The 15,342-nt window shown below is 55.9% G+C and overlaps 4 protein-coding genes across 4 annotated transcripts; 3 read left to right on the top strand and 1 right to left on the bottom strand.

Moving 5' to 3' along the window:
- Nucleotides 1-115: 115 nt before the first annotated feature.
- B0H18DRAFT_1083077 (2-nitropropane dioxygenase) lies at nucleotides 116-1,409 on the top strand (the record flags this gene model as incomplete). The annotated part of the gene is made up of 6 exons (XM_048031618.1): nucleotides 116-155; nucleotides 211-312; nucleotides 376-699; nucleotides 759-924; nucleotides 969-1,269; nucleotides 1,332-1,409. The coding sequence occupies 6 exons, from the start codon at nucleotides 116-118 to the stop codon at nucleotides 1,407-1,409; spliced, it is 1,011 nt and encodes a 336-aa protein (XP_047897877.1).
- A 1,611-nt stretch (nucleotides 1,410-3,020) lies between these two features.
- B0H18DRAFT_983709 (uncharacterized protein) lies at nucleotides 3,021-7,628 on the top strand. The gene is made up of 13 exons (XM_048044636.1): nucleotides 3,021-3,195; nucleotides 3,248-3,758; nucleotides 3,822-3,942; nucleotides 4,069-4,261; nucleotides 4,296-4,688; nucleotides 4,738-4,999; nucleotides 5,020-5,147; nucleotides 5,307-5,467; nucleotides 5,577-5,657; nucleotides 5,712-6,321; nucleotides 6,412-6,670; nucleotides 6,799-7,080; nucleotides 7,135-7,628. The coding sequence occupies exons 2-13, from the start codon at nucleotides 3,309-3,311 to the stop codon at nucleotides 7,399-7,401; spliced, it is 3,207 nt and encodes a 1,068-aa protein (XP_047897876.1). The 5' UTR covers nucleotides 3,021-3,195; nucleotides 3,248-3,308; the 3' UTR covers nucleotides 7,402-7,628.
- A 1,964-nt stretch (nucleotides 7,629-9,592) lies between these two features.
- Nucleotides 9,593-11,835, top strand: B0H18DRAFT_1115442 (uncharacterized protein; the record flags this gene model as incomplete). The annotated part of the gene is made up of 4 exons (XM_048033266.1): nucleotides 9,593-10,130; nucleotides 10,179-10,828; nucleotides 10,883-11,356; nucleotides 11,635-11,835. The coding sequence occupies 4 exons, from the start codon at nucleotides 9,593-9,595 to the stop codon at nucleotides 11,833-11,835; spliced, it is 1,863 nt and encodes a 620-aa protein (XP_047897875.1).
- A 310-nt stretch (nucleotides 11,836-12,145) lies between these two features.
- Nucleotides 12,146-15,306, bottom strand: B0H18DRAFT_983699 (transcription factor Opi1-domain-containing protein). The gene is made up of 7 exons (XM_048044635.1): nucleotides 15,194-15,306; nucleotides 14,908-15,146; nucleotides 14,747-14,854; nucleotides 14,188-14,371; nucleotides 13,842-14,134; nucleotides 13,177-13,790; nucleotides 12,146-13,119 (listed from the first exon to the last, which is right to left on the bottom strand). The coding sequence occupies exons 1-7, from the start codon at nucleotides 15,279-15,281 to the stop codon at nucleotides 12,507-12,509; spliced, it is 2,139 nt and encodes a 712-aa protein (XP_047897874.1). The 5' UTR covers nucleotides 15,282-15,306; the 3' UTR covers nucleotides 12,146-12,506.
- Between the last annotated feature and the right edge of the window lie 36 nt (nucleotides 15,307-15,342).

The following is a 15,342-nucleotide window of genomic DNA, read 5'->3' as shown; positions in this document are numbered from 1 at the left end:
GTAAGTATGTCCGCGCTGTTGCGTGAGATGGCGGAGTCGTCACATATATATATGCTGCGCTGTGAACCATGGGAGGCCCATTGCGTCCTACTCTGCAGCTGACTTGCTAGCCGAAATGTCTGTTGCCGTCTCCACCAAGCTCACAAGCCTTCTCAGTTGGTGTTCCAATTGCTTCTGGGAGGCGTTTGCTTATATGATCTCTACCTCTAGACGTCACTAGCCCGATCATTTCAGCGCCAATGACCGACGCCACGACGCCGGCGTTGGTGGCAGCTGTAATCAATGCCGGAGGATTCGGGTTTTTGGGCTCAGGTTCGACATACACAAACCTCGCACGACAAAGTTGGTTTTGCTGATCGTTCCACCCATCGTCAGGACGCTCCAGCGCGGCGAAGATCGTGGCTGATATAGACGAAGCCCGCGCGTTGGTGGCACCAGAGAAGCAGCACCTCGTTGGCGTCGGTTTCGTCGGATGGGCTCTCGACAGAACGGACCCGACTACTGTCAAGACTGTGCTCGCAAAGAACGTGGCCGCAGTCTTGTTTGCGTACGGGCGTGACCTCAGGAAGTATGTCGCGGAAGTGCGAGAATTCGACGCCGCGCACGAGCACAAGACTCTTGTGTTCGTGACGGTCAACACGGTCGAGGAGGCATCGCGTGTAGCTAAGGAATGGAAGCCAGATGTGCTCGTCGTGCAGGGTATGTAGGCGTACTGATCACATCGTGGTGGTGTATTGATCTTATTCTCTTTTATGTAGGCTACGAAGCCGGCGGCCGGGCAAACGTCAACTCCCCTTCAACGAAGGATTTCCTCCAGCTTGTCGCGGAGACCATACCAGATCACCCGCTCCTCGTCTCTGCCGGCGGCATCACCAAGGGCTCTCAGATCGCGGAACTGTTGGAAACCGGTGCCGCGGGGTTATCGTGGGCACGCGCTTCCTCTTCACGCCCGAATGCGTGTTGCCGAGTGAGGCGAAGCAGCTGCTCATCGAAGCTGGGGCGGACTCTACAGCCAGAAGTCCGATCTTCGACGTCATTTTTCCTGACAACGTCTGGCCTGATGGGATACAAGCACGCTGCTTGAAAACCGGCATTGTTACCTACGAAGCCCGCGTGGCGGAGCTGACGGCAAAGCAGTCGGAGTCGGCGAAGGAGGAGCTCGAGACGCTCAAGGCTCAGCTACGCACGAAAATCGACAGCGACAAGGACTACCCTCTGATATATGCTGGTCTGGGAGTGGCCGAGCTGAAGAGCATCCAGCCTGCATTTGTAAGTCCCACCGCAACCTATGTCGCTGTTGTCCGTCAGATCACTTACGTTTCCCTGGTCAGGACGTTGCGCGAGGTCTCCATGATGAGACAGTTGAGGCGTTACGCAGTCTCAATTCTGAATTACTCGGTGGAGCTTGAGAGTAACTGATGTTGACTCAGGGTCAATGGTCTCCAGCAGCATACCCAGGCATCGACTTTAGCTAGATGTAAGCTTGATAGCATGTACGTATAACATGAAGGCGAAGTCAATCACGACGATTTGTATCCATCAGCTCCATTTATCCAGGTTTATTGATCATATTTACATTGCGCATTGCACCATCTGTCGACGAAACGTATGATGAGTACAATGAATCTTATCGAGCCGTGAACTGAACCACTGTCCGTCACGTCGTAGAAGTATGGAAGGTTTCCAACAGCCATGAATGGTCGATATTGCGCAAGCCGTCATCAGAGGAGTCCATCTCCATACGGCCGCCGCGCTCAAGAGCCTGTTGGCCGGCGACGAGGGTCGTGTGTCTCTGTCTCTCGCAATAACGCCGTGATCTCTGCCTTGAAAGTCTCCTGTTTGGATGTGGTCAGTACTGATAGTTGCGAAGCAGGTCAATCACCTACGTTGGTCTTGTACTCATCCAACAGGGTCTTAACCTGCCTCCACACCCACCGGTATTCAGAGAACATGCGCTCTTTGCCTTGATCGTCGAGGTCAAGAACTTAGCAATGCGCAGCTGTTATCGATAACGACATTAGACCGAGTCCGAGTATAGAGAAAAGGAATTTGACTCACCCGGTATCCTTGCTCTGAATGGCATGAAAGGCCGCCAAGTCCAACGGAAACTGGGCATCGCGTCTGCGACGCTCTTCTTCTCCTTAGCGGCAGGGTTGCATACTGGCGTCGAAGCCCAGTAAGGGTTTCAAGTGTGCATAACGCAGAGACGAGACTGCGTCATCAAAGGTGGACTTCTCGTGCGGATTGGGCACATGCAGGATCGATACAGGGCCTGCATGCAATATATCCTCAGCACAGCGACCAAAATAGTATCACCAAAGGGCTCACATCTATACGCGAGTCAGAGTCGCATCATTCTTGGACAGATACCTGTCTATAGCTTCGCATGATGATCCTCTGCTTGCCACTCGTAGATCCTTTGTGTTTCTTCGATATGGCGTTTCGCAGGTCATCCATGCGTTCCTTCACAGCAGCAGCCGTCTCAGGCTGTTCGTTTAGCTCCTTTGCCACGGCGACGCTGAAATTTCTGGCACTCAGTCAGGCTACGACTCCCGTACACACACCCAAGTCGACACATACCCGGGGAAATACGACCCCTTCAGCAAGAGTAGATCTTCCGCGAACCGGCGTCGCTCTACCGCATCGCGTATGTTCTTTTGGTGTTCCGCTACTTTCGTAGCATCCAAGTCGGCACGGGGATGTGCAGATTGGAATCGAGTGGTGTTTCATACGAGCACGAACATCGTCTGTGAACCCGTTGGTACTCCTGTAGGATTGTTTGGGTCGACGCGTCACATCAGGCTTATATTCTGTCATCTCAGAGATATACTGAGATATTCCGAGGACAAGCTAGTGTGCAAAGAGTGAGCAAGGAGTACCGAAGTCTAAACAGGGAGATTGTCTGAATTGGGTCCGACTCGAGCGGGACGATCCGCACCAAGTCACGAGCGCTGAACGCGACGCGCTATGATTCTCGCGTGGTATGACCGCGCACAACCGGGCGCTGGCCCTCGACCTTACCTCTCGCCGTCGTCGTGACGGCTGTCCCTCTCCTCATCTCGATCAGCCTCAGACGATTTCGACAAACTCAGCTCCTTTGCGAGGCAGCATCCTGGTTCTCGCTCGCACTGCTGGCAATACAGGCTGCAGGCTTACTCACATCCTCTGTCTGGTTCGCTTGGTCACAGATTGACTGTAAGCTTTTGCACGCAGTGTATTTCGACGTTCTGACTAAGTCTTCTGGCAGATTGTACTATAAGGGTCGTGAGATTGAGTGGGCGGGCTCACCTACATCTACCAGACACGACATGTCCTCGAAACGAGACAGTCTGTTTCTTACGGGCTCGATCGGGCGCAACCCGTCCATCTCGCGCACTGCATCTCATGAGAGTCTCTCTACGCATCCCCTCCTTTCGCCGGCGGCACCTGGGTCGCCTACAACCACAACCACAACCACCTCTGCGGAGTCGGTCTCTGGAGCGCCTCGTTATGTGCCGTATACTCCTCGTCATCGGGTTACCCCCACATCTGCGACATCCGGGACGACTATGCAGCCCAGCATAAGTACCTCTGGCCAGCAGAGTGCATCGCATAGCGATGCAACTAGCAAGCTACAAATAATGAGTCTGAAGGCTGCTACCCAGCGTATGGGCTTGGATACAACAACCACGGGCTGGGCAATCCTTGAGCGGCTAAGCACTGAAACTGATCATGGGCCGGAGTGGAATGACATATGGAATGCACTGTCATTCAGCAAGGTATATTGCGACTCCTCGTTTCTTGTGTTCCGTGCTGATTACGCATGGGGACCGACCTGTCAGGCTACTCTACTTCTGCCTCTGGATCATCATCGTTCGAACGATCTGATCACTCCGGAATTTATCAAAGACCACATCGCGCTGTGTGACGGAACGGGTCGAAATAATGCTCCGGTTGTGACCTGTCTGGACTTCGTGGCGCACTAACGGAGTGAGCTAGTCTCGTTGATTGATGGTCCAACGCTAATAATGTTGAAGTACTACGCTAACCTTCCGTTCTACCATACCGCCCTCGTCACGTCGTTTCAAGCGCTCCTCAATCCGGCGGCGCGGTCTTCCGCCCTGTCAGCTCTGCCCCCTCTCCCAAACTCACTTCTTGCATCGGCCACTCTGGTCCCGCCGTCTCCATCTTCGTCTACTTCGTCGATACAATCTTCACTCCAATACCCGACCTTCAAGACACATTCCTATTCTCCAGCCTTCCCATCCCACCGCGCCCGACCGTGACTACCAAACCGCCGCTTCCCCCTCGACCAGGTGCACGCGTTCCCAGCGGTCCGGCGAATCCCGCATCGCGCCTTTCGAACCCATTTGCTTCTTTGTTCGGTCGCGCCACGCCACCGGCCAGCCCGTCAACCGCCCCGACACCTCTCCACTCCGAACCCAACCCTCTCTCATTAACGACGCCAGGGTCCACCCTACAGGGTCTCTGTCTTCACAAGTCACGCCATCTCCGGACCGTACGAGCCCCGCAGAGCACTCACTTGACGTGCCTGCCTTCACCATATCCACTCGCGTTGATCGTGCGACCTTGGGTCGCTCCCTGACCGATGTCATCCGAGGGGAAATGCGTGCTGTGCTCGGAGATGCGGGCGTGCCATCATGGGCCATAGAGCGCGTCAAACAGTTTGCCGAACCTTGTTTCCCTTCGTTCGTGCTACCACTATCGGGACACGGAATCCTCCACACGGAAACTCAGCCCTAATGGAGACCCTGGCGCAGTAGCGCGTGCTGTCAGCGGAGGTGGCCGTGGCCGTGGAAGGGGAAGTGGCGAGTGGGTGATTGCCACGAACCCGTCGCAAGGAGCCGAAGATGTGTCGAACAAATTTCAGGAGTTCTACAATGACCTCGAAGACATGCTCTGGGCGCGCCTTCCGAAGAGTGGACACAAGTTACGCAAAGGGCATGGCAAGGCGACGCAGCATGCTAAGGAGGATGGTGGAGACGTCGGTCCCCCAAGTGTGAGTGAGGAGGCAGCGAGACAGACGATGTCACGGAGGAAAAAGCCGCCGATGAGACGGAAATGGGCGAGGAAGAGAAGAGAACGACACAAATTCGGGTCACGATGGATGCTATCGAGCGTGTCTTGTGTTGTCTTCTCTATGATAGGTGCGTACCTTTCACCATCTATCGTTCGGAAACCTTTCCTACTGGGGGGCGCCCCGTGGCTAAGGGTCTGTGGGCTGCCCCATTGGACTCCGTGACCCTGAAGGTTACTTCTTGATGTCCCTGGAACGATGTACTGACAAATCGCCGAAACTCGCCTAGATTGTTCCTCCCTGAAAGCGCGGATGACGCTGAACACGACGAAGCCCTTTCCAGTCGTATAGCGGCGGTCAACCTTCTGGACTTAGGTCTTGGTCATCTCGGCGTTGACGTCGGCAATTCCAGCAAGGAGGTGGAGGCAGTAGTCGGCAGATGTGGGAAGGGTGAGTGCCTTCGCGTCTTCCATTCATTTGCGTTAGCTGCGCGGCTCTTTGCGGCCCAATGACGAGCAATAACACACGATTGGATTGCTGATTTTCAATTGGCGAACAGCGCTAGTGCAACTCGATACAGTGGCCCGTTCGCCAGCGGAGAAGGCTGCTGTGCTAGTGTCCGTACACAAGATCATTGTCGGTAAGTTACTCGAGTCTTTCACCGACTTGGTCTCACCGCAGCTGCATCGCACAGATGGCCTTGCGAAGCTACCTCCGATAGGGCTCAAGCCTGAAGATGAGATCCTCGACGACGCGAAGACCCCTCGCGCGAAAACGACATTTGGGCGGCATAGTGCCGAAGACGACAACGACGTCGACGAGCAAGAGCCGACGACCACGACGGAACCCGTCCCTGGTTTACGCAACGTCGATTCTGAGCCGGATCAGCCGGTTGTGTCACCAACCATTGTGCTATCTCCTGTCGACATCTCTTCTGCCTCTGAAGGAATGCATCTTCCTACCCCGGCAACCCAGGATGCCTCGTCTGTCTCCTCTGATTTGATCCCTCCTCGTTCTGCGTCTCTGCGAAGCCAGTCTCCTATTCGCACGGCGTCTTCTCGGACATCCTCTCCTACGCCAGTATCTGGCGATGTCATTCTTCCGCTGATGATCTTTGCTGTCGTGAAGGCGAACCCACCGAGACTCGTTTCGAACCTGTTGTACATTCAACGTTTCCGCAGGGAGAGCACTGCAGGTGGCGAAGAAGGCTACTGCCTCGTCAATCTCATGGCTGTCGCGGAGTTCTTGGAGAATGTGGATCTAGCAGCTCTTGGACTAGGAGACAGTGAGAATACGGTATTGAGGTATGTCCTATCATCTCGCCTCTACCGCCTTCTGTCCTAGTGGACAACCTTCCGCCTCGCAGGGACCTGCTTGCTAATTTGTATCCACAGTCCTGCACAGCTCAGTCCAATGCCCCTCGCACGCAGTGTACGCGGCGCGCAGCCGCCGTCTCCTCAAGCTATATCAGCTAGCCTTCGCGGGCGCGTGGAACAGCAAGTCGATGCCATCACCGGCTCCGCGAACAAGGTGCTATCGGGTGTAGTTGATTCGTCCTTCGGTGTCTTGCGTTCCCTTCTTCCTGGCCAAAGCCAGAGTCCAATTGCGGCCACCACACCCGCTGCTGAGACGACCGAAGAGTCCTCGCGTCCGGTTTTGGTATCTTCGGCGGGATACTGGGTTCTCCATTGCAAGCCTCGCTGCATCGTTGCCCGGGGCCCGTGCCAGTCGACCGGGCCAAAGTGAGGAAAGCGGTCAGCAGATGATAGAGGTCCTTCGAGCCGGGGTCGAGTCGTTCCGTGAGGGCACCCGAAGACGATACCACCACATCAGAAGAAGGGACTACGGGAGATGAAGGGGACGAGAGGAGAAGAGGAAGAAGAAGACCTGGCCACGATGCTCGTAGCATCCGCAGTTTCGAGAGCATGATGAGCGAACGGAACAAACGTAGAAAAGGAAAGCGCAAGTTCGTCGGTGGAGGCCGTATGAGTTTGACGGACCGGTTGGCTAGCATGCCGGGTCTTTCACGCCTGTCGCATGCTGCACAGAGCGAAGCGGCGAAGGTATGGCTATTTCTGTGGCATAGAGTCCGACTCGTGCGCTAACATCGGACACAGTATGCATCCATACAGGCATCATCACCACCAGGCTCGCGCCGTTCCTCTCTCCTTATTCCGGCAACGACGGCGACGAACCGCTTCGATACGCCCGCCTCGTCCCGTGCTGCGTCACCCATAGCGATTCGAGTATCGCCACCTAATCCCCGCTTTTTGGCGTGTACCGAGGACGATATTAAGGTGTCCGAAGTGGGTGAGCTGCTTCGTGAGTACAAGCGGCTAGCCGAAGCGATTCGAGCCATGGGTGGCTTCAACGACGAAGTCTGATGCACCAGGCGAACCGCCTTGTGCTCAGGCCTCCGTGCATCTACGATGTTTTTGGTTTGTCTATCATCGAGACTTTTCTATGCTGCATTATATCAGAGACGGGCATTACACTGTAGATGGATCTCATTGGCAAATTTGCATCTTCAGGCTGTTACTCAGAGTCGTCAACGAGCACTTCGGCAGGGTGTGGGGGAAGACAGTTACAGCAACAAGACCATTGCTATAGCGAGTGCCCGTTGAAAGTTGGACGGAGAGCGGCCTCAGTGACTGGGGAGCAGACTGGAACCAGGTGAGTCGCGCGCGCTCCGAGTCCTCAACAGGCGCTGGTGTCCAGTCTATCCCCGTGTTACGTAGGCGTCAATTGCGACGGTGTTCTTTGTTGGACACGCCCATCTCGACTGACAACAGTGTTCAGTCCGCGCTGCTCTTCCATGGCTGGGATTGTCACTTATCCGACCCCCTGACACGGACGACATGACCACATCCCACCGCCCCTGCCGCAGCGCCCCCGCAGGCGTTTGTGACGCAACAATTTGCGTTGTCGCGAGTACGTCCAAATCAGGCGTTGCCCATGGCGCTCCGGGACGAGCGATGAATCGCCATATGCCCTTATTGAGCCCTCTATCTCTTTCATACTACTCGCAGCTCGTCGGATGATGGATCGACCGCGCGCAGTTGCTACAGATGCGAGCTGGTTTGGGTGAACACGCCGGTAAGCCGTCTCCGTCTACTTGGGAATGCCGAAAAGTGTTCTCACGAATGACACGGGCTTTCCAGCTAAAGCGCGCCGATGAATGATATGTGTAAAGAGACATTCAGAAACGAATCCTCGTGTGCGCCCGTCGCAGAGGATACGGCCGAGTCAATGACATGACGTCCACGTCGAAGCGTAGTGTATCCACGAGACCTGGCACGTTCGAACGCAAAGTTCCCACATTCACCATGCTCTCAGGCTACCCGATGTGATATGAAGGCAACGGGTGTCCGGTGAGGTTGCGCATCTCACGAAGACGAGTGTAATGGTGCCTGACAACTTAAACTCGCAGCAGATCGGTCATACAGAACAGCGGAGCAACGCAACCAAGGGACAAACGCGCATGCGGCCCCGTTAGTGTGATCCTCGAATGATAATGATTGGTAACGCCATTACGACAGTTAGCCTCGGTCTAGTTCTCCACCCACGTCCGGACTCCGTCTGCGATTGGGTTGCCGACTGAGTTTTGTGGACTCACTACAAATTGTCCTCGAACGTGTTCTGTCTGGCGTAAGCGGAAGAGCGCGATTTGCGAACTACAGTGAGTAACGAGACCGTCGAGACGTGCAGGAATGATGATGCTGACGAGATGTTCTTCGGCAAAGAGCGGGCAGATGTCGACTTCGGGATCATTGAAGTCCGCACTACAAATGCCCGTGTGGTCGTTTGGAGAGAGCCTTCGGATGTGTAACTCGACAACTGGACAAATGCCGCGTACATAGTGTGCCACTCTGAGCAGAACGAGACTCTCAGAGGTGCCTTGTCTGAAACGGAATAGGCACGGGAAATGGCCAGTCGATGTCGTGGCCGAAGAGTGAGAACATAGACGGCATGACCTTGGAGCGGAGAATCAACGACTATCTTCTTGTCCCTGCATTGGGTGTACGTATACCTGTCGCATCTCCGAAGTTTCGCTGACTTTGAGGTGCCACAGAATCTCAACACCGACCCTGTATTCGGAAGTCCAATGACACGGCGGGCGTCCTGAATTCCCATCACACTCCGACGCCCCAAGGTTCAAACACGAGGGCGTCGCTTCCACTACAATCCTGACTGACGACTTGAATTTGACAGCGTATTCATCCTCCAGGACATGACGAGCGACGAATTCTCCCGCGATCCAGGCCAGACAGAGAGCTATGAAGAGGCCGGGACGAGATCCAGTTATAGCAGAAGCCGATCAATCCAATGCAGGGAATCAAACGTGCTGGGGTGCACCTTCCTTTTGCAGCGACTCTGCGCAAGACCCCGATCAAGCGAGCGGGGAGCGGTGGTGGCGATGCCAGAGTATTTTGACCTGCCTCCGGTCTTCCCAGCGTATTGCCCTCCCCATGTCTGGGCCGGGCCACTTAGCCGCCGTCCTACCGCCGGTTCTTAATAGCCCGTCTTGAACCCCGTCTCCGGATGATGCCCACTCCGTCCACCATCCGATCTACTATGGCAATCCAATCATCGCCGTTGTGTCTCCTCCCTCTCGAGATCCGTGTCGAAATCGCTCTGCAGGTTGCACTCCTCCGCACGCCCCACGGTCCCCCGAAGGACATCGTTCCCTTGCTCTTGTCCTGCAAGACGATCCACGACTCCCTCGTATTCGAGCATTGCGCTCCACTCTATGCACGCATCTATCGCAGCAACTTCGACGTCCGTGCCCCCCGTCGCCGATTTGCTAGTGACGAGTTGCACGTCCAAAACTACGCCGCGCAGCTGAAGAAGTGCTGCATCGTGCTCAAGCGTATACGCAGCGGTGACCTGGATTCCGAGTTTCTTCAGGATGATCTCTGGACCGCTGTGCTGATGGCCTTGGAGAACGATGGCAAGAACGGCGAACAGTTAGACTGGGCCTGCCTTGACGATCTCCTTCGTCGCTTTATCCTAGAGAGGCTCTGGGACGGTCGCGAGCAGAGCGGTGACTGGCCGTCCGAGAGCGCCGTCAATGCGCTTGCCGTGTGGCTTTTCTGGTACAGGTTGAACTCAGGTCAGTTGTTCACGGATGTCTGCCGTTCGTTGACATATGCCTAGCCAGATAAACTCGACGCCCTGCCAAGCGAACAACGTGCAAGCATCCTCGAACTCGTCCGTCCATACGCACTGATAGGTACCCGGTATCCACCCTTCCACGCCCCAGATTGTCATTTCGCCTTGCCAATGCGGCCGGACCGCGCGATGCTCACGGACCGTCAAAAGATTCCCACCCCGCATGGTTTCTGGCCGTTATACCGTACTCCCGAGGAGAGTATACACCACATCGACCATTACGGCGGTCTGCTCGAGATCACGGAACCGCTCCTCGCTCTGGGCGCCCAACTACTCTTCTTCACGCTCTATTGGCAGCCGTTGATCATCCCGCCGAGTATGCCAGCGGATCGTGCCCACGCGCTCGCGCTGGGACGCACAGGTGTGGGCGAGACGCGAGCTGACCTTGAGGAATACAACGCGTCATCTCCCGTGAAATTGCTGGAGAAGGCGGACTGGGACTGGTATCATAACATGAGCGACAAAGAGCGCGAACGGGAGGACGCACCGCGATGGACGAGGGGCATGCGTAGCCCTAGCGCGCAGTGGGAGTGCGACTTCAATCGCATGGTTGGTTGCGTGGATCCATACAGTCTAAGACCGATGGCCGTCACCTATGAATACGGAACCCTCACCGGCCTCTGGAAGGGTCTGCATCTCGTGCGTACATGCTTCCTATATCTTGGTTAACTCACCTGAGTGCTTTCGTATCAGAGCCCTCACCCCGAGCAGTACTTTGCGGCCGTCCAATCCGTCAACTTCCCGCCTGACTTCTCGGCTGAGAATCCACACCTTTTCATGCATCCGGTCTACTTACAACTTCGCGAGCACCACTGCGTCTCGCCCGCCCGTCCTGCGCCTTGCGGCGGCAATCCCAACGATAACGACGACGGCATCAACCACGCCTGGTTGCCGTCCGCGTTCGACGTCCGCGAAGCGAACGGTATCGTACGCCTACGCAATCTTCAGCGTATCAATGAGCCAGCAGCGGTATATGAGACCTTCGTTGAGGGCCAGAGGAACTCTCACAATCCGGAAACCTGCAGGACGTGCGTCGCGCGACAGAAGGCAGCTGACGCTCTGCTGGCCGAGAAGGTCGAGCGACATAGGAGGAAGGCGTCGGCGGGTGCTTCCCCTCCTCGTGAGCGCAATCCTCCCCCGATTCGGACGAACATCAAGATGCACACGGTGAGCGAGCGCTCGAAGATACACGGGCAGCAGTCACCGCAGCCTTAGGCCAAGACGTTGACGAGCTGATCGACGACGTGCTGACGGAAGGCCTTCGTCTCCGTCGGATGACGACGACGGCGCCGAAGAGTACAGGAGGGAGACTACGTGCACGGGCGTGCAGATATCATCATCACCGGCGAGGTACGGGCTTCTCTCAAGCTTCATCATGACGGCCGCTAACTCCGCCCTCGTCTGCAGACTCGACCCCACCACGGTAATGCTGGTATCACTTCCAGTGCTACGGTCGTATCCGCCCTTGGGACGGTCTCGTTGCCCTCGTCCGTGTGCCCTTGCAGCCGCCCGGCCGATTCGGTGTGTACATCTTCCGCGGGTACATCGTCGGAGGGAAGAACTTCGTAGGATCCTGGCGCGTGCGGACGGACAACACCCGCGCGGTGCCGCTGGAAGGCCCTTTCATCATGAGTAGGGTGGAGTGAACGTCTGGTCCGGCATCGCGACAACTGGTTGCTGGTCTGTCGGTATGCATGAATGGTTTGGACACACATCGATGGTGGAGGACGGTAGACATGGAGGGTAGCGCAACCTACGCTCGGTTAGTCTATCTGATTGCTCTGCAACATATGTATATGTACTGTCGTCGGCACTTCACGATACATGGCGAACTTACCATGGACCGTGCCGCGATGTACGGTTTGCATACAGAGAATATACAGGTTTGCAGTCGGATTACAATCAACGCGGACTGCTGCTTGAGCCTCAGATACACAGGACAATGCAGAGACATTACCATGAGTAGCTGCAGCTGCAGAATCGAATTTTGTTAAGGTGTTCACACCCATCATGGACTCTCAGGGTGTGGTGGATACCAAGATCCACGATCGATGGCGACGAGAGACGAGGTGAACGGCTAGCGTAAGTACAAGGGCAGTGGACAAACGTTCGATAGTCCTGTAATCTCATATCGAGACGACACAGTGCAGCAGGATAGATAGTAGCAACAGGAGAAAGATACATATAGCACGGATGGGACTTATCGAGTATCTTACGGGGCTGCAAGCTGCACCGGCAACCATCCGCATCAGTGTTCATGTTCGGGCGGCCAGCTAAGGGGACCGTTCGTTATAGGATCTGTATCAGACCAGTGACCTCAAGGCTCCATGTCCATCTTTTCGTCCGTGTTCGGCTCCTGTTTGGCCCTCTTCGCTGAGCCAGCTAGTCCGGCGAGAGCTGTGGCAGCCACAACTGTCGGATCGTCGCCACTACTGTCTGCAGGCCGCTTCCCCGCCCTCTTTCTTGACATGTACACCGGACTATCGCCATCGCCCTCCGAAGGCAGTGCAGAATGTGAATGCTTTGGTGTAGCATAACGAGAGCTTGCAGCGGAGTGAGATGTCAGAGACAACGCATCCAATGAGACGGCTGCACCGCCAGCATCTAGAGAAGTAGTCGAGTAGTAACTGCTCGAGAGCGAGCCTGGCGGCCCCATACTGAGTACCGAGCTTGAGTTGTTGCGAGATGGCACGTATGCAGGCGTAGAACGCCCAGACGCCGAGAGGGGAGACAGCGGGGCGTAGGGTGAGAGTGGTGATGATGGGGAGTGAGAATAAGGCTGTCGATGCGAGCGTTGGTCTCGATACGCCTCGCCTCGCAACCGTGGGTCAAGAACTGCGTCGATATCAGGCGGGGCATCCAGATTCGCACCGGGGCTTGTTTCCCCGTTCGGACGTTGCAAACCTACGACGCGCAGCCTTTCCACCCAACTACAACAACATATGAAGGGATGAGCACTCGTCCAGACTAACAGCTTGAACACATACGCATCGGCCCTCTCGAGACTTTCGGATACCACTGCGGTCACGCCGCGCAGCATGTCCAAACTTTCAGTCGCGAGCGTTAGGATGCGCTGAGCGGCTTGGTTGGCGGAGTCGACAGTTGTGGGAGCACCACCCGGTGTGGCGCCCATCGTTGCGCTCGCCTGTCGCGAATGTGCCCGAGTATGGCCGGGCGAGGTAGCACGGGAAGGAGGTCGAGAACGTGGTGACGGTCCTGCTTCACCCGGACCATAGCTATACGGAGCAACGTTTGTACTGCGGCGCATGTCGACTCTGTCAGCACCACCGTTTGGGCGACCATCGACTCCGTGGCCATGGTGGTGTGTATCACCTGAGGCCTCCGCCCAGCGGCGGGGCAAGCGGAGGATGAACGTCCGCACACGCGTGCGGGCCGGTTCAGGTAATGCTCCGCCAGCGTATCGGCTGACAATGTCAACCACTTGTCGGATGGTTTCGACCACGTCGCGCTTGGCAGCGTTCAACGTACGAAGGTGCTGGGCGGATATCGCGGCTGCCGCCGCCGACGGAGATGTTGTCTGCAGCGAGGCAATGAAGTCCCGAAGGACGAGCATTTGAGCATCAATGTGACCTGTGGCATACTGGAGAGGGATGGTGAGCACGTTTCGAGCAGACGACCATAGTATACAAACCTGTAGCCATTGTAAACAGTATCGCAATCGTCTCATGCTATCTTCGCTGAACGCAGCGCTGATGCCTCCAGCCTCAAGCAGCATAGCTTGCCATCGGCTACGCTGTGCGACTTGCTGACTCTCGGTGGTTGGTGAAGGTGTAGCAGATATTGAGCCACGTTGACGTTGATGTTGGTGTCTAGAGGTGTCGTCATCTGCATCTGTGTGAGAAGACCTCGAGGATGACGGAGAGTGAGGTGTTGGTGTGTGGCTTTGACCGCGACGTGGAATCGCTCTGGAAAACGAAGGGCCTGCTGTGTTGTTGTCAGTTCTTTGAGTGTTGGCGATCTGGCACACACATACAAACCTTCTGCTTGTCTCTCGTTCGTTCCGCTCCTCTCACGAGACAATTCGCGAATCATTGATACATCTCTCGTTGCATACCGCTCGACGGATCGACTTGGATTTGAATCATCGTACGAGAAGCTGGATCTACGCCCGCGTTCGCCTTCACGATCCCGACTAGGTGTTCGTCGTCTGTAGCTTTCAAACTGAGAGGAGGTCAGCAGATACCCGATAACAATGCAACACAGATATCCACGAAACAGATATCCACGAAAATAATGAACGCGCCACTTGTTCCGATCAACGCGTGCCTTGCAGCGCTGGACTCCTGTAGACCCCACGGGGCTGTAGTAAACCATGATCAAGAGGCTGAGCTTCACACCGACAAGCTGCCCGCGATGAGCAACACCGGTTCCACATGGCTATAGTGCAAGCCCGCACTCTTACTCTTACTGAGTCCGTCCTCCTTGTAGCCACGCATACGGATCAAGGATGCATTGCAAGCGCTAGCGTCCCACAAGAGCAAGCAGCCGGGAGACGTACAGACAGAGATGAATTGACGGGCAACGGGGGGCACGCACCCTATCAAGCTGTCTGCATGCAAAATCGTCCAGCTGTTCCACAGGGAGGCGACCCATAACAGGGCGCGAGATGGATTTCACGGAGGATTCCATCATCTCCGCACCATACTGCACAGGTTCAGTGAGTGCGGGGTGTGCATGAGCCACCAGGGAGGGCATACCTTCACCACCCTGGAGCTAGCCTTGCCCTGTTCGTACGCTCGCAACGCCGTGTTCACGATGGGCAGGCTAGACATGCGCGAGACGAAATCGACATCATCTCCTGGCCGCAACCCCAGGCGATCTTCACTGCCTGCCGACATGGACCCCAACATGCGATCTTCTCCCTCGAAGACAGGTGAAGGCAAGGACGGCGAGGATGTCCCTGATGTTACAGAAAGAGCTGGAGTAGGCTGGACCGCTACATGCACTGGTTAACCGATGCCTTCACAAGCACAGTAGACTCACATGTCGATGTCGAGGCGAATCCGCCGTTCTTCATATCGCCTAGAGCACGCACGGCGATGCGCACAGACTCGTCTTCGTCGAGCGCCATGGCTTGGGTGTGGTATGAGAGTGGTCAAGGGTCGAGGCCAACGACTCGCGGAGTACAATTG

This window comes from Fomitopsis serialis, assembly GCF_022376445.1.
Source record: "Fomitopsis serialis strain Sig1Antser10 chromosome Unknown B0H18scaffold_8, whole genome shotgun sequence".
NCBI classification, from domain to species: domain Eukaryota; kingdom Fungi; phylum Basidiomycota; class Agaricomycetes; order Polyporales; family Fomitopsidaceae; genus Fomitopsis; species Fomitopsis serialis.
The sequence above is the reverse complement of the archived record's forward strand: the minus strand, read 5'-3'. Positions and strand labels throughout refer to the sequence as shown.

Bases quoted from the DNA above. Each gene is read 5' to 3' on its own strand.
- B0H18DRAFT_983699 (XM_048044635.1), bottom strand. From the start codon at position 15,281: ATGGCGCTCGACGAAGACGAGTCTGTGCGCATCGCCGTGCGTGCTCTA. The intron at 14,855-14,907 runs GTATGCCCTCCC...GAACCTGTGCAG, and splicing joins CTAGCTCCAGGGTGGTGAAG to TATGGTGCGGAGATGATGGA. The intron at 13,120-13,176 runs GTATGTGTTCAA...ATGTTGTTGTAG, and splicing joins AGTCTCGAGAGGGCCGATGC to TTGGGTGGAAAGGCTGCGCG.
- B0H18DRAFT_983709 (XM_048044636.1), top strand. From the start codon at position 3,309: ATGTCCTCGAAACGAGACAGTCTGTTTCTTACGGGCTCGATCGGGCGC. The intron at 3,759-3,821 runs GTATATTGCGAC...CCGACCTGTCAG, and splicing joins ATGCACTGTCATTCAGCAAG to GCTACTCTACTTCTGCCTCT. The intron at 5,658-5,711 runs GTAAGTTACTCG...TGCATCGCACAG, and splicing joins CGTACACAAGATCATTGTCG to ATGGCCTTGCGAAGCTACCT.